Source organism: Convolutriloba macropyga, chromosome 10 (genome assembly GCF_964194025.1).
Source record: "Convolutriloba macropyga chromosome 10, txConMacr16.3, whole genome shotgun sequence".
Taxonomy (NCBI): domain Eukaryota; kingdom Metazoa; phylum Xenacoelomorpha; order Acoela; family Convolutidae; genus Convolutriloba; species Convolutriloba macropyga.
In genome coordinates this window covers 32,035,932-32,061,414 of record NC_134477.1, presented here as the reverse complement: position 1 = coordinate 32,061,414, position 25,483 = coordinate 32,035,932, and the positions used below count along the sequence as shown (strand labels likewise).

At 35.5% G+C, this 25,483-nt stretch overlaps 1 protein-coding gene across 1 annotated transcript in view; it reads left to right on the top strand.

The window, feature by feature from the left end:
* The first annotated feature begins 283 nt into the window (after window positions 1-283).
* LOC142348451 (uncharacterized) overlaps window positions 284-25,483 on the top strand; it is a 48,560-nt gene continuing 23,360 nt past the window's right edge. The window contains exons 1-2 of the mRNA XM_075399812.1: window positions 284-436; window positions 7,798-8,071. Coding sequence (XP_075255927.1) covers window positions 7,803-8,071 — 269 coding nt within the window. The 5' untranslated portion in view covers window positions 284-436; window positions 7,798-7,802. The remainder of the gene's footprint in view (window positions 437-7,797; window positions 8,072-25,483) is intronic.

Here is a 25,483-nt window from a genome sequence, read left to right as displayed (position 1 = left end):
CTCGGTGCTCATTTGAGTTTTATCAGAAATTAGCTAATGTTCATTTTGCATAAAATTTGACAACAATATGCCAACAAATGTAGAATACCGATGCTGAAGTGATTAAGTTGTGTGTAAATTAAGCTTACGTATTTGTTGCTACCTAGTTGCTTGAGGCTCCTTATCGAATAATTAAATGCCTTACTTGCTGAAATCAAATGAAAGTTGATAAAAAAGACTTTGTTAACTTTTTGAAAACCCTGCGGCATAAATAAACATTTTAATCATTGCACTTCCTCGATAAACAAGTAATAAAAACACATTTATAAAGCAGCTTTTAGCAGAGATGCAGAGGAATTTCTCTTGACTAGTTCAAAAAGTTTAAAACAACAACAAGGAATTATATTTTTAGCTCCACTGATTTGCATCGACTTCGCGAGCTCAAAATTACATCCTGGCAAGTTTTCTTTTTAAAATTTTTGTTAGAGTAATTGTTGAAATATTAGTTCGAGGATTGGTGGTGATGTGCTGTCGCACATAACACTACAACCCAACCATCCATCTTTCAAACAATTCATCGCAAAAAGAAAAATTAAATGTACTGATCCTAGATGCTTATCAACGCAACGGATTTTAATATCATCCCAGGTTTAGACCTCGACTTTTGAAAAGACTTTATAATTCTAGTAGGGGGTCCAATATTGACTGTAAGTAACCGGTCATAGTAAGTAACCAATATAAAGTCGAGGTGAAGTCTTCTCAAAACAAATTAAGCTCGAGCATGGTCTTTTAATAAGTCGAGGTTACATTGTTGTGGGATTAGATGTGTAACATCTACCAGCAACACCAAACTAGCGTTGTATCAGGCATTCCACCTTCGATAAACAGGTGGAATTTTGTCAAAAAAGATAAGAAATACTGAAATCTTAAGATAAATTAGTTTTCGCAAGGAACCTATACTGCGATTTTGTTCGGCGGAAATCAACTAGTTAACAGAGCTCTAACAATGGACTTTTCATCGACAAAGAGTTTAGTTTGTTATATTTAATCCATTTGAGTCTAAAATAAATTTTTTTAATGTACTTATAATAGCACCGTTTATTTTTTTGCTAAAATATGAGAAACAAGGAAAAAACTGAGTGGTTAAACCTGTTGAATACGTTATGAGCACTAGCCAATTTTAGCACTAGCGCAGAAGTATATTTTTCAGGTCCTGCGTGAACATTTTAGGTCGAGCTAAAGTCCAGCATCAAAAATTTGGGCCAAGCCAAAGTCTAGTTGAACGATTAGGTCCGGCTAATGTTTTTCATGGACTGTTTGAGTCGAGCGTGGTGTTTTTATACTACATTTTGGTCCAGCATGGTCTTTTCATAAGTCAAGCTCTTAATCTCGCAACTTCGCGAGCTCAAAATAACAATCTGGCGAGTTTTCTTATTAACATTTTTGTTTGAATTTTTGTTGAGTTATTAGTTCGAGGATTGGTGGTTTTGTGCAGTCGCACATAACACTACAACCCAACCAACCATATTTTAAACAATTCATCGCAAAATGGAAGAACAAATATTCTGATCCTAGATGCTTATCAACGGAATGGATATTAATTGCATGTAAATTGCCGATCTTGAAGATCTGGTTGTTCTGACCCGACTTGTGGGCGCTAAACTATATGCTGAACTGGGTTTTTTGGTTCAGTCGAGTAGTATCACTATAAAGCCCGTCAAGCGTATAGTATAAAAAAACTCTTTAAAATTTTCTTGTTTGTTTTAAAGAGTTATTGAGCTTCAACCTTTGTGAGAACCATTAACTTTTCAAACTGTTTTTTCCCATTTTTTGGGCTTTTTTATTAGTTTTTGTTAAATTTTGTCACCATTTTCAATTTTTCGAGCTCTGGTGACCGTGAAACAATTTGAGGCTATTCTCTCTCGTTCTTTTCGAACAAAACTGGATGATCTGGAAAACTAGATTCGGATCTCATTTTCTCAGTTCTAAGGGCCCCTTTTCTGTTTTTTGCGCCAATTCGACTACTGTTTTGCGTTTTCTCTCGTGATTTTTGGGCAAAGCATATAAACTGCAAATCATTTTTATCAATGGTGATTAATATGCTCTTGGATTGGTCTATGGATAACTAATTATTTCCTCTACTTTTAAATACAATTTTTAGTTAAAATTTTTTTAAAAAAATTTGGTTGCAAGCCTAGTTCTGACATACATCAGTTATGACTTAGTTTTTGGTTATCTAGCTTTGGTGACCGCTATTTGAACTTGCATTCTCAATTTAAATATCCAAATGAGTTCAGAGGTGAGTTGTCTGTTCCGATCCCACTTGTGGGGGGGGGGGGGAGGAACTATATACTCAAATGGGTTTTTTTTGTTCAGACAATTTTGGCCGATCGATGTAATCATCGCAGAGAAATGTGAGTAATATCATTAAAAAGCTGGTCCAGCGTAGAATTCAAAACTAAAAAGATTTCCTCGATTTTCTTTGTTTTTTGAGGAGTTATCGAGGATTGAAATTTTGTGTGAACACGGAATATTTGTTCACTTTTAGTGTGATTTTTCTTCAAATTAAGATGTTTTCCATAAAAATAGTAATTCAAATTTAAATTTCTTGCAAAAAACGAACCAATTTTGTGTTCCTAATAAAATAAAAGCGATAATAAAAGATTAGGTCTGATCTCATAGGGAGGTTCGATATCAAAAAAATTGAATTGTATTTGAGAGCTCTTTTTTAACAAAACTTTTCTACTTTTTTTGAATTTTTAAGTCACCTAGAGACAAGTCACTTTTCATATCGGGGTTCCGTTAATGACGAACTTCTTTTACAGTCAAATGAAGCTCAATGAACAAAAAAAGTCATTTTCAAGGAATTCCTCATGTTTTTTTCGGCTTCGAATCTGAGTTTTCGTTAGATGAAATTTTGAATTTCTTTTGAGATTTCACTAAGTTTTTGAGGTCTTATGGCCTAAACTCATTGATTAACAGTGCAATATTTTCCGTAATGAGATTTAAGCGAACATATCTATAGCTTTGAGTTGACAGCTAGTGGCTGTTAAGGCTTTCAAAATAATTTGTCGGAAAATTTTTTCGAACATTAACTAATCATAAACTTAATATCGTGAACTGTAAGTCAGTCTCTGTTATAACAGCACCCTCTGCCGTCTTACTTTAAACAAATTTGATCTGACTAGAGGTTTTATTTTCTAACTTTGAGTAATATGACTTCAATGACACAAGATTTCCCAAAAATTTTAAATTTTTTTCGATATTTCCGTATTATTGGTTACTTTTGAAATCTTATCGCATTATCCTAAAAGTGACAGCTCAATGGAATGGTATGATCAGAGTTCGCGTCCGGATGGGTATGGTATGAACAGAGGCCGCTTCCGGATGCGAATGGTCTGATCAGGGGTCACTTTCGGTTTTGGGATAGTATGGTCAGAGGTCGCTTCCGGATGGGAATGGTATGCTTAGAGGTCGCTTCCGGATGGGTATGGTATGATTAGAGGTCGCTTCCGGATGGGAATGGTCTGATCAGAGGCCGCTTCCGGATGGGAAGGGTCACAGGGTTTATTGTTGTTTTTATAATATTAAGACTTATTGTGATGTCCTAATGATTATCTATGCAAGACAAACCTTATTTTGCGCTATCGTGTTATTGCTTACCGTAGTTGTTGAGCTCTGTTGAAAGCTTTTGAGTTTAATGGCTGTTAAGACTTTTAAAACGGTTTTTCGAAATTTCGTTTTTGAAGATTAACCAATCCTCAACTATTTTTCGTGAACTGTTAGTCAGTCTTCAAACTTACAAAATTCTTTTTTCTAGTGCAGCCAAAAATAATCTGGTTAACGGATTTATCTTCTACCTATTAGTTTTAAAACTTCAATTCCACTAGTTTTCATATAATTTTTTTTAGTTTTCGGGTACTTTTTCATATTGTTGGTTCATTTTGCAATCTTATCACATTATGCATTTACTGATAATTCCCATGGTTTAGGGAAGACGTTAAAAGAATCATTGATAAATTTTCAGAGAAAAAGAATTCAAAATTAAAAAAAAAATTGGATATTTTCGTATTATTGGTTAATTTTGAACTCTTATCACATTATCCAAATATCATACACATTATCCAAAATTTATTCAAATAGGATTGTTCTAAAAGAGACACTCAACGGATCATAGATAAAGTTTTCAGAGAAGAGCTTATGATTTAAATTGCTTCGACGCTTTCTTCTGGCATGTTTCTACTGATTTTTTGGTTTTTGCCTGTCTTTGTCGTTGTTTTCATCGACAATAACTTGTTGTAATGTCCTGTTGACAAAATTTGAACGGCAAACAAACTTGTTGTCCCATGGAAGTATAATTTAGCGTATTTAGTGGCTTTCGTTGAAAGCTAATGAATTTAATGGCGTTGATACTACGAATTTTCTCAAATATTTCGTGGTTCTAATTTATTTGTTCATATTTGATTTATTGAAATTATTTTGACAAAAGAAGAATCCCATTGCTGTTAAAAAATTAATTAAATATTGACAAATTTTTAGTGAAAAGCTCATTTTTAATGCCTGCGACACTTTTTTTTCTTGAAATTGCTGTTTTTGCTTGTTTTGTTCTTTAGGCAGACGTAAGTTTGTGAAAATTCACCTAAGCTTGTAATTGAGGACTGAATTAATGATGTTACCCGAAGCAGTCAATTTATAGCCTGAAGTCTTAATGTCTATGATATACAATTTCTAATATTTTTCAAACTTTTCAATTTTTGTTGTTCTTTTTGTCAAATTGTAACTTATTTTCATCAATGAGAGGTCACATCCAATTTCTTGTATTTCAAAAAATAACATATCTACTGATATTATTTGTCACCGATGCTTTGTTTGTAGCACAATATGCATTTTTATAAAAAGTTTTGAGTGGCCATTTTTTGTGTTTATTTTTCTCTTCTTTCAGGTCAATCGCGTAGTAACAGATCCCAACGGTTTTCAGATGTGGCCCAAATTAACTTATTTAAAATCTCAGTATAATTAATTCAGCTGATTTATTAGAAATAAGAATTGAATTAAAAATACCCAATATTTAGATAACAGCTAATGATTTTAATGGTAGCAATATTTTGTAATTCCGCAAATCGTTTTGTAATTTTTTAAGTTTTTCTTTTGTTCGTTCTATGGCTTAGTCTACCCAAGGACAGGGCCTTTTGGTTTTATAATAACTTTTTAGTAATTTATCAAGAGTTATTTAGTAAAAAGCTAATGATTTTTAACACTTTTGAAATTTCTTGGTTTAAAAAACGATGAATAATTTTTGAATTTCGCCTCATTAATCGTTCTCTTTGTTGACTTGTTACATGTTCTCATTAAGAAAACTTTCCATTCGCTATATAGTTAGGAGAAAGTAAATTTAAGTAGTTAAAGTATTATCTGACTGCATTTCGACATTGTTTCTATGTGCTTTTAAATTTAGATATTCTGTTTTTGCAGTGAAATTTTTGTTTTTGCTAATTTTGTTGTTTGTTTTTTTTTTGTCTCGTTGTCTCTTTAATGTCAGATCTCATTGGCGCTGAAATGAGGCATGGCATTATGTAATTCAATTAGTAGATAGGTTGTGTAACGATTGTTCTAAACTCAAACATCTATTTTTGTTATCTCTTCATTTGGTTCACAATTAAGTCAAAAATGTAGATGAGCTCGGGTAGGAACATCACGCGAACGTTCATTAACGAGCCGCCTTGTTTAATTTTGCACTCAAATTTAGAACCAATGAAAATTTAAAATCTAATCAAAATTATTTAGAAAACAGGCATGCTGAGTAAAAATGAAGTTGTTAGGAAAGGAAAATTATCTGAAATGAAAATTTTCTGAAATTCCGGCCAAAAACGGGTTGAAACGGCTCATAACACCTGAAAGAGAGAGAGAAACAGTTGCCAGCAACAGTCCTGGTCCAGATTTGAGACTCCCCGGGGTGCTATCTTACTGTTTGGTACCCCGTCATCATTTCATAGCACCTCGGAAAAATGACCAACCCCGGAAATTCGAAAATCGTTGCACGTTATAAAACTTTTTGAAATTCGAAATTTTCACATGCATTTTTTTGAAAAGTTCATTTACACTTGGGCATCACTTGCCAAGTGTAATTCAAGTCTGATATGACTGATACCTTCGATATTGTACTGAATCAGTACTGATTTTTGTAGAAACACTTGCATTTATACTGGTCCAGTACTGAAACACACTTGGAGTTCGGTACGGGCAAGAATAAAACAACTGTGATCTTATCGCTAAGTACAAAATTTTCACGCTCAATGGCTAAACGTGAGCCACTGAAATCAAAGACTAAACAACTGAGGAGCAAGTCCAGGACCACATCTCAACAGTATCAATTGGCTTCCTCGAGCACTTCTAAGTCAAATATAGTTTAACAACGAGAACCATCAAATTCTACTACAAACCAGCTTTTTTGGTTTGGAACAACCAAATTTGTCAAAAGTACTGTCGAATAAATAGATGATGCAGCCCAAAGTGAACGAGCTTATAAGAAAACACAAGGGGCAAAAAATCCTATTGCGCTAGAATCGGCAATCAAACAACAACAATTTGCTAAATTTCAGCCCCGAGAGAGTGATTTGGTGCAACGAAGACTTTGCTGAGCCGCGTATTTGAGCTGCAAATGCCAGCCCTCCGGCGTACGAGTATGGAGACAATGAAAGAGTGATTTCAAAGCTCGTTTTGTGAAGGAAATCAGTTCTTTTAATTTTAAACTTACTTATCTTTGTTTATTTGTAGTTATAAACGTCGTTTTAATATTTGAAAAAGCAAAATTCATTTCTTACGCTTCCATTGCATAACTATTTTTCAAGTTCAATATTCGAGCAATTCTGTTGTATTTCAATTAAGACTGATATTGTAAGCATTTATTACTCCCTCAACAAAATAGATTACAGATTACTAAGTTCCCTAAGTTTCTGAGATTCCACAAGATGAGTTTCTGCTTTGATACCTAATTAGGATTTAGACTATGAAAAAGTTTGTGAGGATCGTTTCGATCTTTTCAACACTTTCAGTGATTTTGGTTTGTTTCTGCAAATTGGAAATCTTGCCACTTTCTGGGAAATCATTTGTTCAAAATTTAATATCTCGGTTATCAATTTTTAAAAAACCCTTTTCTCTATTCATTTGTGATTTCTTGTCTTTTCCTAATGAAAGCTTTATCTAATGATAGCTAATCGAAATCAATTCAATTATCAACGGTATCAGGTTAATGGAATCGCAGCGCATTTGAATAAAAATTTGGCGGAGCAAATCTAATTCATATGAAATCCTCTACCACACTAAAAGAGTAGCACAGGACGATTTAGGTTCATTTTTTGTTGTTTTGTGGAGCAAATACGTAATGTTATGACTGGGATTTTTAAGGAATCGTCAAAGCAGCTCAAAACAAGCCAAACAGATTGAGAACTGTTCTTTCATGATTGTATCAACTTACCTTATCGCAGGCTAAAACGTTAACAATGTTTTTGCTAGAATGTTGCAATTAAATTGTTAATTTTGCTTGTTTCCGATTATAGAAACTCATGGAAAGCACATGGAATGGAAAAATTTCTCTAACAGATTTGAGTGATTATCACAATCGTCTACTTAGAAGAATATTATAATTTGTAGCATTCTTGCGAAAGTTAGCACTACCTGTCACAAGGCTAGTGAAAATAAACTATCATTTTCAAGTAAACCATCATCAGTACAATAGCAATCATTATGTCTCACTCTAATAACAGCAAAAATGTTAAATTGGATAAAAAGTGAATCCGTTCAGTTCTGTTCTTTTTGCAGATCAAATGGCTGCAAACAAATCCTCATCAACTTCAAACCCCACCAAAAGCAAACCCTCGACAGCAACCCAAGAACATGAAGACGAAATGAACGGATTGGACATGTTCAATGCAATGTATGGCACTGGGGGACCCATAAAACGACTTCCTGTTCCCCCTCACAGGAAAGTGATCACGTTCGCTTTCTTCTTTGGACTTATGACCTCTATTTTCTTGTTGATACAAGGTGCCGTCCTATTTAATCACGTGAAACCTGCTAAATCGACCGTGCAAAGGTTAGATGGTCTGCATTAGTTAAAGATTTATACAGTTCAAGTTCATAAAATTTGAAACATGCCATAAGAGCGAACAAACGATGCTTCTCCACACAATCAAGAATTATAATAAAGCGTATGGCATAAATTTGCTTATTTTTGCCCTAATCTTACAAGATAACCATCCACGGAATGGTCAATTCCAAGGTGGAGTCTTATCATGATCCTGGCTTTGCGTTAATATCAATTGACTTTGATCGATTTCACTAGCCAAATGACGCTTACTTAAACTTTTACCGATTGCATTAAAACAGTTTGTGAAAACTGAATCAGATTATGATTGAGCTGTAGATGGAATTTTGAACAAAGTACGCGTATAAGCGTAGCTTTACTATTGACGTGATTCGCCCTGCGAAAGAGTTTGATTTTAGTTTCAACAAGGATGCTCGTTACTGTGCGTACGCACATAATGTTTCGACCCCGCTCATCCACATTTTTGACTTAATTGGCTACCAAATGATGAAGAGGTAGAAAAGTTTCAAAAACATACATATCGTTCAATTAACAACCAATGGAATACATTAATGCCACGACGGAGGGCCGATTAAAGTTGTTGATAATAAGACTACTAGAAAGGACAATAAAAAAAATCAAACAACAAACATTATTTACGACCAAATCTCTATGTCGATAATAAAAAAAATCATAACAAAACCAAAACTGCATCAGATAAAACCTAAACAAAACAAAATAACCTATAATTCATTTTAAAAAAATGGGTGAACTGTCCTCAATGCGACTTGTTAACAGGTCGTCAAAGAAGAAGTGCGAAGTTCAACTATACGTTTCTGTTTTTGAAAACAATTAGTTCCACAGTTATTTTTGTCATTACATATCAACTGAAATCACTAAAATGATCATTTATGAATCCATAAGAAGCAATTGAGACATGTCATTATGCAATTTTCAATAGCGCAAACTTTGAAAGCCAATAAAAAAATCTAAAACATTTTATGAAAATTCGTAGTAACAGTACCACCAAAGCCAAGAAACAAATGTTTAAAGCTAGAACCGTCATAAAGAAAATTATAGCTCACTGTAAATGGGTTGCGACCTGTGTTTACAGAAAATGAGCAACAAATCGACGGAAAACTATTTAAAAGTAGACGAAGCTCAAAAACTCGAATACGTAATGAAAACAAATACTTTCAAAACTCATGACAATCTAAAGACTTCAAAAAGAAGCGATGAATTAATTTGGAATATCTCAAGAAGCCAATTGGGCTCGTTCATAATGAGTCTAAGTCACGACTCCACAAAATAACAACGAAAACATACAGAAGCCGAAACTTCAGACAGTTTCAAGACATCAAAATGTTCACTATAATTAGATTATGTTACCTGGACCATTTGTACATCATAACTTTTTCCTCATCTTAACATCAACGAGTCGTCCTTATAATAGGACTACGTTGACATAACAAAAAAAAGAAACTCGAAAAATGAACAGTACGAAAGTCTGAAAAATTTTTTTTTATAAGACTGGATGGTCGGAGCAATCAATCACAACATTAAACCAAAAACAAAAAAAATGTTTAAATTAACAGAAGTAAGTAAGACTTCTAAGCAGTCAGAGTGAGCTACAAAGTAAAATGAAAGCAAAAAGAGATAGTTTTTTTAGGGGAGACGAAAATGAGACAACATTTTTTTTCACTTAAATTGACATTCATTAAAACAAAAAGCTATAAACTGAAAAATTTAAGTAAGTTGAGTTATACGTCCGGGACTGAATTGAACATTTTTGAATTGCACTTGTCAATAATGTGATAATAATCATTTTGAAGTAAATTTCATTTTTCAATTGAATTTGTCAAATTTGAATTGAACTTGTCAATAATGGAATAATTCGACAAAAAACCAAAAAAAAAATCATAAAAGGGCAATCATGCTCAAAAAAATTGAAAACGCGTAGTATCAAAGCAAAGGAATTTGATCGAAATTGAGAAAAATAAAATGAAATAGTGTGCAAAGTTCAAAAACTCACCGATTTTTTCCTAAAACAGATATATTCAAAGTAATAGCAGACACTAGATAACAATTGAAAGAGTTGACTAACAACTGAAGAAACCTGTAAATTTTTCACAGAAACAATTGATCGGAGACATATAATATCTGTCATTAGATTACTCCAAAAAATATCTGTCATTAGATTACCGCTGATTTCAAACTCTTGTCAGTAATTTAAATAAAATACATTTACATAGCGGAAATGTTAAAAAAAGAGCCCCATTAAAATCTAAAAATTTATTTATGTTAGGGATCCATAGTGAAGTCAAGATCAGCCCAGATACTGTTGCATGTTTAACAAATGTGTTTCATTGTTTAAATTGTTGCAAAATAGATCATTTTTCATACAAAATTTTTAAGAGTGTCAAAAATAAATAGTGCATTTTGTACAATTATCGAGTTAAAATTTGAAAAAAAATGCAAAATTGTATTTCCAGAAGACTTCTACAGCCAGCCAAAATACAACTAGCTCTGTTTTGAGCTAAAGGAGAATATGGCGGAGTTTTAAGGGTCTACTTCCAGAAAATTAAAGCAAGTGGTCAGGAAATGCAAATTTGGTCCATTTTTGAAAAAAAAAATCGGAATTTTGAAAATTTAAGCATAAACTTTTGCCAAAGAACTCATATCGAACATTTCAGCATCCCTCCCCTGTCTTACGAGATAAAGTAAATAATAATACAGCTAACCATTTTTCATTTTTTAGCAAAATTGACAAAAAAACAAAAATAACGAAAATGTGAATTAAAACAGATGAATTACTTCTAATATTCACAAAATTTTAAACCTCGATAACTCCCTATAAGAAACGAAAATCGAACAAATCTTTTTAATTCCTTAATCTTCGCTGGACTGGCTTTCTAATGATATCACTCACAACTCTCTACGATGATTATATTGTAGCGGTTGAAATAATGGATGCGCTCCTCCAAACAATCAGAGACTGAGAAGACACTATTCTTTTTTTTTATATAGCAATAACTCCACTAACTTTAGTCAGTCTCTTAGAGTAAATGCACGATGTGTATAATTCTGACTCCGTTAATAAAAATTTTGTACATAATTACAATTGAATTATATCTTGAGTGTTTTACTGAGTCCGTTAGTCTGAGAGATATATGTAAGCTTATTTTGCGCGCAGAAATAGGTAGCCCTAGCTCTATATACTTTAAAACTGTAAGGAGACCACCTCGGGTCTGTCTTAACTTGTGTGACCAGTGAGTTAACAGTTTTTTTTAACAGTTAACAAAGAATTCACAAAAAAACACCATTCTCTTTTGAGAAAGAAACTTAATTCTAGCTCATACAATTTTATAATTTTTCAAACAGAAAGTTCAGAAAACGGGAACAAAACCCCAACGAAAAAAGGAAACACAAAATTTTAAAAAGAGAAATTATCAAAATTAACAAAATGAGCCGTCACACTGGCCAAACGCCCTCCAAGTCAGACTCACATTCCAATGAATTACAATTAGTTATCCTTAAACAAAGAAACAAAAATCTTCTACAAGAAATTTTACCTTTCAAAGTTGCACAATATCAAAACCAGGTGAATTAAATTGACTTCTGAAAACCGTTAAACAACTAATATACCACTATTTTGCCGTAGAGCAACAGCCTCTCCTAAACCTACCAGATAAAGCGTCACAAATCTCACGCATAGCTTTTCCTCAATTTTCAATTGAAATATATGGAGCTAAACTCACAAAGGGCCCAATTATTTTTATCTGTGATCCACTAACCATAACTTATGTTTCACTTACCTATGACACACTTTTTAACCCTCTATCAGACACACTATTTGAATTTCTCAATGGAAAATGGACAGAAATACAACCTTCAGATAGAGCTGGTGCGATTAGGAAACCGTCGTTCGGGTTTATAAAACGCCTAGCGCCAGCGCTGCCCCGCCACTTTACAATCACAAAAAGACAGCGTACATAAAATTGCTGCACAGGAAATAGAAGGTTTCACCCACCTTATAAAAACATATATAAGTTCTGCAAAAGACGCAGATCTTCTCTAGGAAGAGATATTAGATTCTCCTACATTTTTTTGTTTACAAGATGTCTTATCTTTTATCACATAGGTTTTCATTTCGTCACAGGAAAACCCTCAACAGAATTGAAGGATGTACACATAATCAACCCAAATAAAGCACCCTAAGTTTCAACATTTACTAAAGCAGTTATCCGTGACGGATATGTAATCCCACAAGAATCACCAGTTTATCGCAAGTCTGAAAAATGCAAAAATTTTCGTCAAAAAAATTGGTTCGGAGCTGTACGATCTAATGTAGAGATTCACGCTAAACTTGACTATATGATCAGCTGAGTACCACTTGGTATTGAACAAACAAGTCTATCAATTTTTAAAAAACTGTGGGATGTTCATAGAGATCTAAAGCAAACTGCTTTTGTTCTTCTCATACAAATATTTTCCACTGGTTGACTATGTTATCACAGGACAGCGGAACACATTCACTACACTAAAAAATACTAATGTTATTTCTTTTTTCAATGCAAAACCGTCTCTTCACCACTTTATGTTCTAGAAAATCGATGTTTCGAACGAATTCCCACATTTTATCAAAATATACTTCAACTTATATATGAAGTAACACGCAAGAACTCCCCTTGGTCTATTAAAGCACCATATAAAGCTGAACGTTTTGATCAGCAAATATCACTTGATCCGGATGGCGATGACTCATACCGATTAACAGCTTATCCAATTAAAGCGCGAGACCCAGTTAGAATTTTCACGCCTGAAGAAGTTGAAAACCGTTTCACCTATGCGGACTTCACTGCACAGCAACCTGGCAAATAAAGCCAAAGAGATTGGATAAACTCTATAGATAAACAAAATTAGCCAATTAGTTGATGACGCCGCCGAAATTTGAAGTTGCAAAAGCTGTCAATTTTGCAGATCTTGCAAAACAAGCACAATTACCAGCACAGTTTTAACAACTACAAAGTCAAAAAAATTTATTTCGAAAAAATCTTTATTAACAGAAAAGAATTTACACTTTGCCGTCTTAATTGGCGCGACCTGATGAACGGCAAATATTCAAAAGATTTCCTCGATGGAATATTTGGATATCATTGGTACATATTCAAAAAAATAGCCATTAGATGGACTGTATTTAATTTCTACAGTGCCTGTTTAATATGGACTGTATTCAATTATCTATTTGGACTTTTTTGTAACGCACTTAACGCGTACAATCTTAAATCATTTTTAGGTCCTAATATCACACTAGCTAAGATTATCACTTCCGGATTTTATGGATTATCATCACAATTAATCTGTAATGTTTTACAATCTGATTCTTCTCAATATTAACCACCGTCACCCAAGAAAAGGGGCAAACACTCTGTTGACAGCTGCAATCCAGCCTCTCAACAAAAAATGATTCTATTATACAGAAAGTTGGAGAATTTCTAAAAGAAATGTTCCTCTCCAAAAGACAAAAACTCTAGTAAATACAAAGCTTCTACTTTTCCTACATCTATATAAATATATATATATATATATATATATATATATATATATATATTTATATATATATATATATATATATATATATATATATATGCTATGAATTACCGATAGAATCACATCGAAAAACTGATTTTCGGTCGTTGCACTTATACACATTTCAATGAAGAAAACACAAACGCTCATGTGCTATATCACTTTCTATTGATTCTTTTGAGGATGATCCTGAGTATCGGAAAATTCCAGAATATTTAATCCTAAATTTACCCAGTATTCGTGTTTGACACTTTCTTTGTTTTAGTGACACTAAAAATGCCACTACTGGCACACAAGAAGAAGGTTCACCTGTCTCCCCAAATGTCGACCCGACGGCATATGATCCCATCACGCTGGATGTCGACGACATCCCGCCCTCTCCTCTTACGCCCTTGGTAATACTCCGCCAGTAGCAGAGCCTGTGTGCGAGATGCAAACGCCGGTTCTCTTGGCAATGGCCCAAGCCTTACCACAGCCACAGTCTGTGGACTCAGCAACTCACGCGCGGGTGAATCCACTGCTTTCACCCGCCACTTACTCTTGGTCGTCAGGGGAAGTACATCTATATAGAGAGAGCAACACAAGCCCTCCAACACAAATCGGACCAATAAGTTCGTCACAAGAACTTCTATTAAGCTCTCAACCAGTGCCGCAGTTGCTTTCCCTGGCGTCGCGATCACCAATCACGGTGTCACAGCCACCAACCAAACCCCCACATAGTTCTTCCTGGGCCGATGAAGTTGCTGCAGCACAATCGGGTCGACCAGAACCCGAAACAGTAGTCCCCAACTCTGCCTACTCTGGTCGAATTTGTGGCCCATAACCAGGAAGCCAGCCGTTGATCTACCCACCACCAGTGATGCCCACACCACTGTCATTTGTCGGTACAACTCCGCCATCACACAGATATGGACCGACGATCCCTCCAGTTCGACCCCAACCAACTCAACAAACTTTCCCTCAGCCCCCCTTATGATCGGCCAACTTCATCAGATATCTAACCATACACGGATCCTTCCCCACGGAGTCGCCCCAGGGCTATGGCGCATGAAACGTACCCAGTCCACTCCTCGCCAATGCAGGCCACACAGTCGCCTGCACGCCATACTGTAAGTCCCCCCAGAGGTTCACAACCTTCATCCACCCTGCACTGGTCGACTCAACTTTTTCGCCCCTACACAAAGCGTCATGCACAGGAATTGGGGGTCAAATTTTAGATTTCATCAATTCGCATATCTTCTGAGCATCAACACGTATCATGGTGTTTATGTCCCCGAGAGGATTAAATACGTTTCAACTCCACCACATCACACGTTGAAATCGACAGCAAGCGCATGCTCTTTGGGACAGTTAGAAAGTAAGTATTTAGAAGAAGGACGGGATAAGGAACTCCCACTTGAGTTTCTCCACTTCCCGATAAGTCCCCGTTTTACAGAACGCTTCTGGCACATATCGAAATACTTCTTCGCCCTTGCAGATTGTCAAAATGACTATCTCAAAACCCTCTTCACGAAAGATGTCGCCCCCTATCACATGTACCAGAACTACTACTCTTTTTACCTACAGTTTGCTTTTTTGCATCTCACACAGATGGATGTGAACAAGCAGACCCACAAAGTCAACAGAACAAAAATAATACACACAATTCACTTTTATCATTTTTTCCAACACCACTTTCACGGACTAACCCATTTGTGCGTATGATTTTCCGCCTCCAGTATGCAAACACCAAAATCACGTCACCCTAATATTTAAGCCACGGTTATATAATAAATCTCACTTATTGCGAGTGAACACTCAGAAACTTTGATCCCATAAAGAATTTTTTGTTTTTGCCACTCTATGCGAAAACACATCGCCCGATATTTCCCCACTGAGTTTAAGGAAAAAAAGCTCACACAGTAGCTAAAAGATGGATTTCCATCAGATCGTATACTAGTAAATCCGACTCGAAAACCCTCTACCAGATAGAAATAAACAGAAATCTCCTTGTACAACCAGACAGAGACTATAAAGACTACAAGCAATCCACCAACGGGGAATAAACACTCACTACAGGAGTGAGAGACAGTTGGGTACTCTAACAGGACTGACGTTACTAGCCAGCACACTCTGTAACTGGCACCCCTACTGACTCCACACTTGAGGTGGGCAACTTACAGACGACACCAGTCAACACTTCACTGACAGGGACTCCAGACGACGGCACAAGTCGACTTCAATTCGACGACTACACAACTCATCACTTCATTTACATCGAGGATCACCCATCCGAAAAATTTCTGCTACAAATCACAAATGCGGATTTAAAACTTTTAACCCCGGATAAATGTAGCAGTTGAAATACTAGATGCGCTCCTCCAACCAATCAGAGACTGAGAACACACTTTTCTCTTCTATATACCGATAACTCCACTAACTATAGTCAGTCTATTAGAGTAGTTGCACGATGTGTATAACTCTGACTCCGGTGTTAAGCCTTTTATACATCGTCACAATTGAAATATATCTTCAGTGAGCCGGTTAGTCTGAGAGATATAGGTGAGCCTACTTCGCGCGCAGAAATCAGTACCCCTAGCTCTTTATACTTTAAGGCTGTAAAAAGAGCCCACATCGGCTCGTGTATGCCTTAATATTGCTCGGCCGAAAATTTCTGATCAAAAAAACCCATTTGAGTATAGCTTCTTCCCCGCTAAAGTGTGTCGGAACAATTATAGCAAAAATTTGCCCTCCGAATATCAAAATTGGGTTAGTTTGAAAGTAATCGTGTTATTTGGCTAAAATTTTTCAGTTTATTAAAGATGACAAAGATTTAATTGGCAACTGAAAATAAACAAGAAACTAACATCTATGAGTTCAGCTTCACATGAACAACTCATGACCATAAAAAAATTTTACCACTGGTTTGAACAAAACTAGAAAAAAAAGATGAAGCAACTACAAATCAGAAACAGTTCTAGGATTAGCAAAAAAGAATGAAAATAAAATCTTTATATAGGAAGTGAATTCTTATAATTTCAGCGAATTTGAATCAATTTCAGCGAATCTGAATAAATTTCCGCGAATCTCAATAATTTTCAGCGAATCTGAATCAATAAAGAAGTTTCAGCGAATCTGAATAAAAAAAATTAATTTCAGCGAATCTGAATCAATAACAATCGGGAACAAAATCTTACAGAGTCCAACAGCGTCAAGTATCTTGGGGTACATATTGACAAAATTCTCTGTTTCCAAGACGGGAAGCTGAGAAAAATTTGCTTATGTCGCTTGAAAAGCAACTAAATTGAGCCATTCGCGCTGGTTACTCTAAAAATAGAGTGGACTCAACAAAAGATCTCAAGATAAAGCATTCTATTCTCCCTGTTCAATATTTAATCAAATTGAAAAGAACCACTTTTTTGTGGAAACTGAGAAACTGTCTTTTACTCGCGTTTAATCCTCTGGATGTCACAACCTTGCCCACTTGGTGCATCAGACAAAACCTTAGAAGCTGTAACATATTTTTTAATTCTATATGTCACACTCAAAAAGTAGAACGTTCAATAATAAAAACTGCATCAAAGGAATGGAATCCACTTCCTAAAGAACTAAGGGGTTTGGAAAAGAAAACACCTTCCCAAAAGAATTGAAAAAAATGTTGTATTAATTCTTTTTCTGATAATAAACAATATACAACTTATGGGTCGATTAGTTGGAAATCTATCAGATTTAAGGTTAATAAACCACACTCAAGAATCAGCATTATCTGGTCGAGCTAAGAATTAGTTTAATTTAATTTAACTACACTTATGTACTAAAGTAAATAACCACACTCCAGGCAGTATTATGACTACTGTCAGACTCTCTGTTACTTGTTGTGACTGTTATGGTTAATAAAATGTTCTTTTTTAGAAACATAAGACATTAACAAATAAAGATTTTGTTCCCTAATGACCTTGGAAACTCAAAAAAAGCATGACTTTTTTGCTGATGATTAAAACTACCTCCAAAAACCTGAGAGTTACTCTTTCCAGAAAACATCTGACAAGAAGTCGCAACCAAATAAGAGCAAACAAAAGTCTAGAATATATGTTTCATTACATAATATCGAGACCTACTTCCGTGATTAAAAAACATAATCAACTTACTGAAACGGATTTTTCGCCCCGCCCCAAGACAAAAAAACAGTGCCAAGTTGCCCTCCCCTCTCCCCCTAGACGGATGCAGTCACCAACAGATTAGCGATCTAACTTTTGGCTTGATAGGACAACTATATACAGACTTCCTAGTCCCACTCAATCAGCAGTACGAAGCCCTATTCTACGTCTGTGTAGAGAAAGAACAAGTATGGCCTGGGACCCATGAGCGAGAGGACAACTATATACAGACTAGTCCGGCTAAATAAGCAGTTCGAACCCCTAATATACGCCTGTGCAGATAAAAAATCAGAATGGGTTGGGACCCATGAGCGAGAGGACAACTATATAAGGACTTCCTAGTCCCACTCAATCAGCAGTACCAAGAAAAGCCCCCCAAGACCCAAGACGGTTTTTTTGTCTCAGAAGTCATCAAAGACAAAGAGATATTCTTCAAGGGTTCCAGGCGTCACCCAATCAAGACGGCTTGACTTTTTTGGTTGCAGAAGTCACTATGAGATGATTGCCCGAGGTTCCAGACGTCACCTCAGAAGTCCCTTCCCCGGTTAGACGTATCCAAAAAAAAAACGTGATTTTTTTGCGACAAAAAATCTCAAACATACAAAAATTGTCCCCCAACGAGCTTTTGGTAGATGGTTTATGAAAGAAGTAGCCGTGAGCAACTACAAGTCAGCAATTAACGAAAAAAAACACAAATTGCCCGAAAAAACGATATAGCGTTTTTTGCATAGGAAAAATTCAAAAACATTTTTTTGGATTTGTCGCGAAAAATCTACATGACAGCAAGATTACAAGTTGAAAAGAAAACTTCAGGTAGACCTAAATTTGACTTTTTTTAGTTGAGTTGTGAATGTGAAATTTTTGCTCAAAAAACGAAAAAATTGAGCGTCAAAAATCAAAAAACGTTATTCCAACTTTTAAATGAAAATTTTTTAATAAATCCAAGAAAACGTTTTGATTGGGCCCCCTCAGTTCGCTATAATACAAGTTTTAATGTTAGTTTACGGATTTTGCAATTTAACAAAGAGTCAATTAGAATTTGACAAAAGTTGCATCTTTGATTTTAAAAACTCAAAAAGCGTTTTCTTGACGTTATGATATAAAAAATTAGTAGATCCAAGAAAACCTGTTGATTGGCCCCCCTCAGTTTGCTATAATACAATTTTGCAAGTCAGTTTTTGGACTATGCTTTTTAACAAAGAGACAACTAGAATTTGGCAAAAATTGCATCTTTGACTTTTAAAATTCAAAAGACATTTTCTTGGCGTTTTGATATAAACAATTAGTAGATCCAAGAAAAAACTATTGATTGGGCCCCCCGTTTTGCTATAACACAAGTTTTAAGTTAGTTTATGGACTTTGCTTTTTAGCAAAGAGAAAACTAAAATTTGGCAAAAATCGCAACTTTAACTTTAAAAATTTAAAAATGTTTTCTTGACGTTATGATACAAACAATTAGTAGATCCAAGAAAACCTATTGATTGGGCCCCCTGAGTTTGCTATAATACAAGTTTTAAAGTCAGTTTACGGATTTTGCAATTTAACAAAGAGGCAACTAGAATTTGACAAATTTGCATCTTTGATGTTAAAAACTCAAAAAGCGTTTTCTTGACGTTATGATATAAACAAATAGTAGATCCAAGAAAACCTTTTGATTGGCCCCCCTCAGTTTGCTATAATACAATTTTTCAAGTTAGTTTTTGGACTATGCTTTTTAGCAAAGATACAACTAAAATTTGGCAAAAATCGCAACTTTAACTTTAAAAATTCAAAAATGTTTTCTTGACGTTATGATACAAACAATTAGTAGATCCAAGAAAACCTATTGATTGGGCCCCTCAGTTTGCTATAATACAAGTTTTAAAGTTAGTTTACGGACTTTGCAATTTAACAAAGAGACAACTAGAATTTGACAAAAAGTTGCATCTTTGATTTTAAAAACTCAAAAAGCGTTTTCTTGACGTTATGATATAAACAATTAGTAGATCCCAGAAAACCTGTTGATTGGCCCCCCTCAGTTTGCTATAATACAATTTTTCAAGTTAGTTTTTGGACTATGCTTTTTAGCAAAGAGACAACTAAAATTTGGCAAAAATCGCAACTTTAACTTTAAAAATTCAAAAATGTTTTCTTGACGTTATGATACAAACAATTAGTAGATCCAAGAAAACCTATTGATTGGGCCCCCTCAGTTTGCTATAATACAAGTTTTAAAGTTAGTTTACGGACTTTGCAATTTAACAAAGAGACAACTAGAGTTTGACAAAAATTGCATCATTGACATTAAAAATTCAAAAAGCGTTTTCTTGACGGTATGACATAAACAATTAGCAGATCCAAGAAAACCTATTGATTGCGCCCCCTCAGTTTGCTTTAGCTCAAGTTTGAAGTCGTTTTTATCTTTATACATTTTAAAAAAGAAGCAAATTGAATTTAGCAAAATTGCATCTTTGACTTTGAAAATTTAAAAAAAAAAACGTTTTCTTGACGTTTTGATATAAACAATTGGTAGATCTAAGAAAACCTATCCATTGGGCTTTCTCAGTTTATTACGAGACAAGCTTTATATTAATTTATCGATTTTGCATTTATGTAAAAAAGCAGCTTGAATTTAGCGAAAATGCATCTTTGACTAAAAAGACTCAACAAACGTTTTCTTGACGTTTTAATATAAACAATTAGTAGACCCGAGAAAACCTATTCATTGAGCCCCCTCAGTTTGTAAAAAAACACGTTTCAAAATTTTTTCATTGATTTAGCTTTTTACAAACAAGCAGCCTAAAATTGGCAAAATTGCTTCTTTGACTCAAAATTTTTTGCAACGTTTTGGTTAAAACATTTATTAGATCCAAGAAAACCTATTGAACCCAGCCCTTTAGTTTATTTCAGCACAAGCTGATAAATGCTTTTTTATCACTTTTGCAAAACTGCAAAGAAGCAACAGAAAGGAGGCAAAATTGCTTCTCTGACCTACAGAAAGCAAAACACATTTTTTTAACGTTTATTTAAAATATCAATCGAGTTTAAAAAAAACTTATTGAATCAACCCCCTCACTTCATTTCGAAACAGGCTGCACAATTTTTATTTTAAACCGTTTTTCAAAACCGTGAAGAACTGAGAGAAAAGTCCCTAAGTCGCTTCTTCAAAAAAACCATAAAGTAATTTGTGTTTTCTTAGACCTTAATTGCATGCTACTAGCCGCGCGCCTAGTTAATGGGGTAGTATGCACTGAAGACAACTTTAAAAAAAGGAAAAAAAGTAAAAGTGCAGAACTCTCTTTTCTTCAGCTCAAATGCAAGAAAGTCAAAAGCTCGAAATAATTCCCCTCCTAAATTCGCTCACTCAAACAATCCTTTGAGTTGGAAATTTCAGACGTCTCTTCCTTTCCTTCCGCGGTCTCAGAAGTTGCCGAAAGAAGTCCGCTTGACCCTTTTTGGTCTCAGTAGTCACCAGATAGAAGAAGAGAGCTTTTTGGTGTCAGTAGTTACCATTGCAGATGATCTTCAACACTTAGTGTCAGCACTTACAAAAGCGGAAGGAATTTTCAAAGTAAAGATTTCAAAAGTTTTGAAAAGAAAACAAAAAACAAGCAGTTCAACTTAAAGAGATGGAGTTTCAAATGAGCTTCAACACAAATCGAGTTGTCTTGTCTGCGTGTCTGTAGCTCTTGTTGCCTATTCGCACCGCATAAAAAACGTTTTGATCCTTTCCGACACAGGGTCTAAGCAGTAGCAATCTCTAAGCAATTTTTATTCCCTTTCAAAAAAAGTGTTAGTCCTTGTATAAGTTTGTAATAAAAACCATTCAAAAGCCATACACTTATTCTACTGAAGAGCAGAATTTGATATTCTTGAGTTTAGCAATTATTTGATCGTGTTTATTTTAATAACGAAACAAGCGCGAGCAAAAAGTTTTAGTTTTTTTTTCTCTTTTTCAGAGATAAAACTAGCTAGATTTAGCACAAAAAAACACTAGAATTCTATTTTTTCAGAAAAATTGCGTCGAATTTTTCAACAACAAAAAAATCTGGAGCTGGTTAGCCTCACAGTGCCATAAACATTGTTTTTCAACTTTGAAATTTGCGTCGCTCCGGTTTCGAAGCCGTTTTTTAACTGTTATTACGAAAAAGACCAACAAGAGCAAAATGACAAAGAAGAACAGTCAAAATTGTCAGTACGCGTCAAACAAATTAAAACTCTCAGAGCTCAGTTTCAAAAAGCAATAGCTGGACCTCTTACAATCTGCTATCGATCAGCGAAAGAGTTTCAGATCACTCACCCTGCTCATCAATATAGCAAAAGCAAATGTTGACGAAATGAAAACAACACTTGATGCCGTGTTAAAAGAAAGATCGAATTCCAGCAGCACTTCATCTGTCATGGAACGATATTTAAACCTTCTGTCACGTCTAGAGAAATTTGAAAACGAAACTGACAGTTTAGATGACGATGGACTACTCAGCCAATCTTCAACTAGGATACGCGATGATGTCAGTGTAACAACTCATACGACTGCCAGATATCTAACCCCACGGAGCTGCTCGCCATCAATTAACAAGATTCCAGAGCAGGCAACCCAGAACGTTCATCATTCTCCACGAAAACACCAACTTTACCACCGAGACCGGAGAAACCATCACTGTTTTTGTCCGAATGCCACAGGACCAAACCAATGATGTCAAAGTTTTTAAATGGCAACAACGAATCCCCTTTTTATCGGAATGAGTACATCTAGTTCATTCAGACCAATTAACATCAATACCACAGTTGAATCCGAAACAGAAGTAAAACAAAAGTAATTTTACAGAAGTAAAATTTTGCGAAACCTGAGACCACCGTCGCAAAAAATCCCGATCGTTTTGGTCTCAGTGATACATCATTATCTGCTGTTGATAATTTTATAGTCAACCAGCAGCAATTTAAATCAGACAATGATTCAATTCAGCCGCATAGTTTTGTACGCACGCAAAATAAATTTCAAAACCATTTTCCTCAGGAAAACCTTAATAATCAATTTCAATCAAAAATCATAATATCTGAATTTTCTCGAGATATTGCCGAGGAACGGTTTCAGACGCAAACATTTGAACCAAAGACCATGGGCTGTTCCAAATACCAAGGAACACATAATCCGCGCCTGATAAATCACATTTCTGTCAAATATTACCGTCAACAAAACCCACAGAACCTAGATTTTGATCTGCCTCGGACAAAACAAACATCTGAACTGAGTAACACAATGACAAATTTTAACCAGTTCTATGAAAGTTCCTGCCAAAACGTGAACAACTTTCGAACGTCTAACAGAAATTTTTTACCATTGCATAATGGACAGGAATTGAAAAACACAGAGAATAAAATTTTGCCTGGAAGCTTTACTCAATTGCAGCCGCAGTCACACGTCGAACCGTTGGCATTGAGCCTCTCAACCCGTTTGGTGTTCAACAAACCACCTGTTTAAAACCATTAACTGGTAGTATTCCCATTGCGCCGTCAATCTAAACGTTTCCCCCACAAGCACTGACTTCAGCAGAGCGAAAACTCGAATAACAATTTCCACATTCACATCAGATTTCCAGCGTTTTACATCCAATATCAATTGAAAGTTCCCAAAACCCTTCATTTGAAATCAATTCTTTACCATGGACCTCAAACACAGCTCCATATTGGCAGAATCTAACAAGTAAACACTCAATCAAGTTGCCACCTCTTACTATTCAAACCTTTGATGGCAACCCATTGAAGTACCACGAATGGATAAACAATTTTTTTGCCTTGTACATAACAACACCAGTATAACCGACACACATCGTATCATATATTTGCAAACTGCAGTTACTGGCAAAGTAAAAGATGTAATTCAAGCGTATTCATGTGATCCTGCTTATTACAGCACAGCTTTAAACGAACTCATGTCATATTTTGGTGATCCTACAATAGTGGTGAACGCCTTCATAAATCAATTGGAATACTGGAAATCAATAAATGACTATAACAAACAAAACGCAAACAAAACTTTGTACCCTTGCTTCGTTCTTCAAACGTTTAGTGCAAGCTTTCCAATACTTGAGATACACAGCGGACCTACAGAGCTCAAAACTTATGAAGAAAGCTAAAGAAACAGTCCCGCATTACATCCTCCTCAAATGGACAGAGCACAATGTTACATCAACTGAAACACCAACTACTTTAGTTGAATTTCAGAAATGGTTGGAAGTTCAAGCTCATACGTACGATAAGATAAACCGGGAAAACTTCTAGCAAAATAACCTTCGTAGAAACAATTTTAATAATTCTGGGAACTTGAACGTCAGCAATAATCACGCAAGAAATTTAAGTACCCAAAATTCAAGCTTTTCAGCACAGCCGACTAACCGATATCAGTCAACAACAATAAGCAGTAGCGGTACTGTAAAATCACCTACCGCTCGCCATTTCCACCCCTAAACAACGTAAATCAATCAAAGCGTTTTTGCGGGAAATGTCGTGGAAACCATATACTAGCCACCTGTCCCAATTACCAAAAATGTAGCCCAAGCCAGCTATTTGACATTGTAAGCAACAGCAATATTTGCTCGAACTGTTTGAGCAATAAACACAAGAAGCAAAACTGCCCATCAACAAAACGCTGCCGAACATGCAACGGATACCACCACACAACACTGCATGACCCTGGCAAAATTATCAAGCGTCCGCCAGCTGCTTTTGCCACCAGCAATTCCACAGGATCAACCAAGAAAATCAGCCTGTCAAACAGCAATATGAACCAGGAAGTAACAACAACGCAAGCGTCTCATCCAAATCACAAAAGAACCGCTACGGACAGTCTTTTGCAAACAAAACCCAGAATCATTTTCAGCGCGCTAATTTGAACAATGCCAACCAAAATTCTAGCGTGAATCATCTACAGTCTACTCCAAAAGAATGGTTCGAACAACTTCAACTTATCCCAGTATCTTTTCTAAACGGCAAGAAAGCTTTCGATACGTACGCTCCAGGAAGCCAATTTACTTTCATACTTGACAAAATCAAAGAGTTCATTGCTCTTCCATGCGAAGATCAAGAAGCCACTACGCTTCAGTATCTTAACAAAGAGCATGATATGGCACTCTGAAAAACTTCTGAACAAATGACTGTAGCACCCTATTTGGTTCAAAAGTTTTAAATTACGACAACTTATAGCACTCCTTGTTTAAATGTAGCACCAGCTAATACATTTGAACTCAACCAGCTTTGCGAGGCATTCAAAGAATTGCGTCACATTCACTTCCCAGAAATAGCTGAAGGCAAAATTGGTGCACTTTTGGGAATAAACACTTTTGCTTTAACACATCCAGTTGAAGTCATCCCATCAACTAAAAATCAGCGATTCGGTGTAAAGACGAGACTTGGATGGACTCTAGCTGGAGAGTACGAAAGGGTGCAAAAGCAATCCGAACAACGATCTCACCAGCAGAAACAGTACGTGTACCAAGTATCACGACAAAGCTGCGACGGTCAGCCCCTCGATGAATTACTTGAGCAATTCTGGAAAAATGAAGCCGAAAGAACTCAACCCGAAAGTGAATCTTCAAATCCACTGACAAGGAAGCCCTTGACATATTGAAAAAGACAATCATTTACAATGGTGAGAGGTACGAAATTGGACTCCCTAGGAGAAAGCCATTGAGAATAGAAAATAATTATTTCGCAGCCC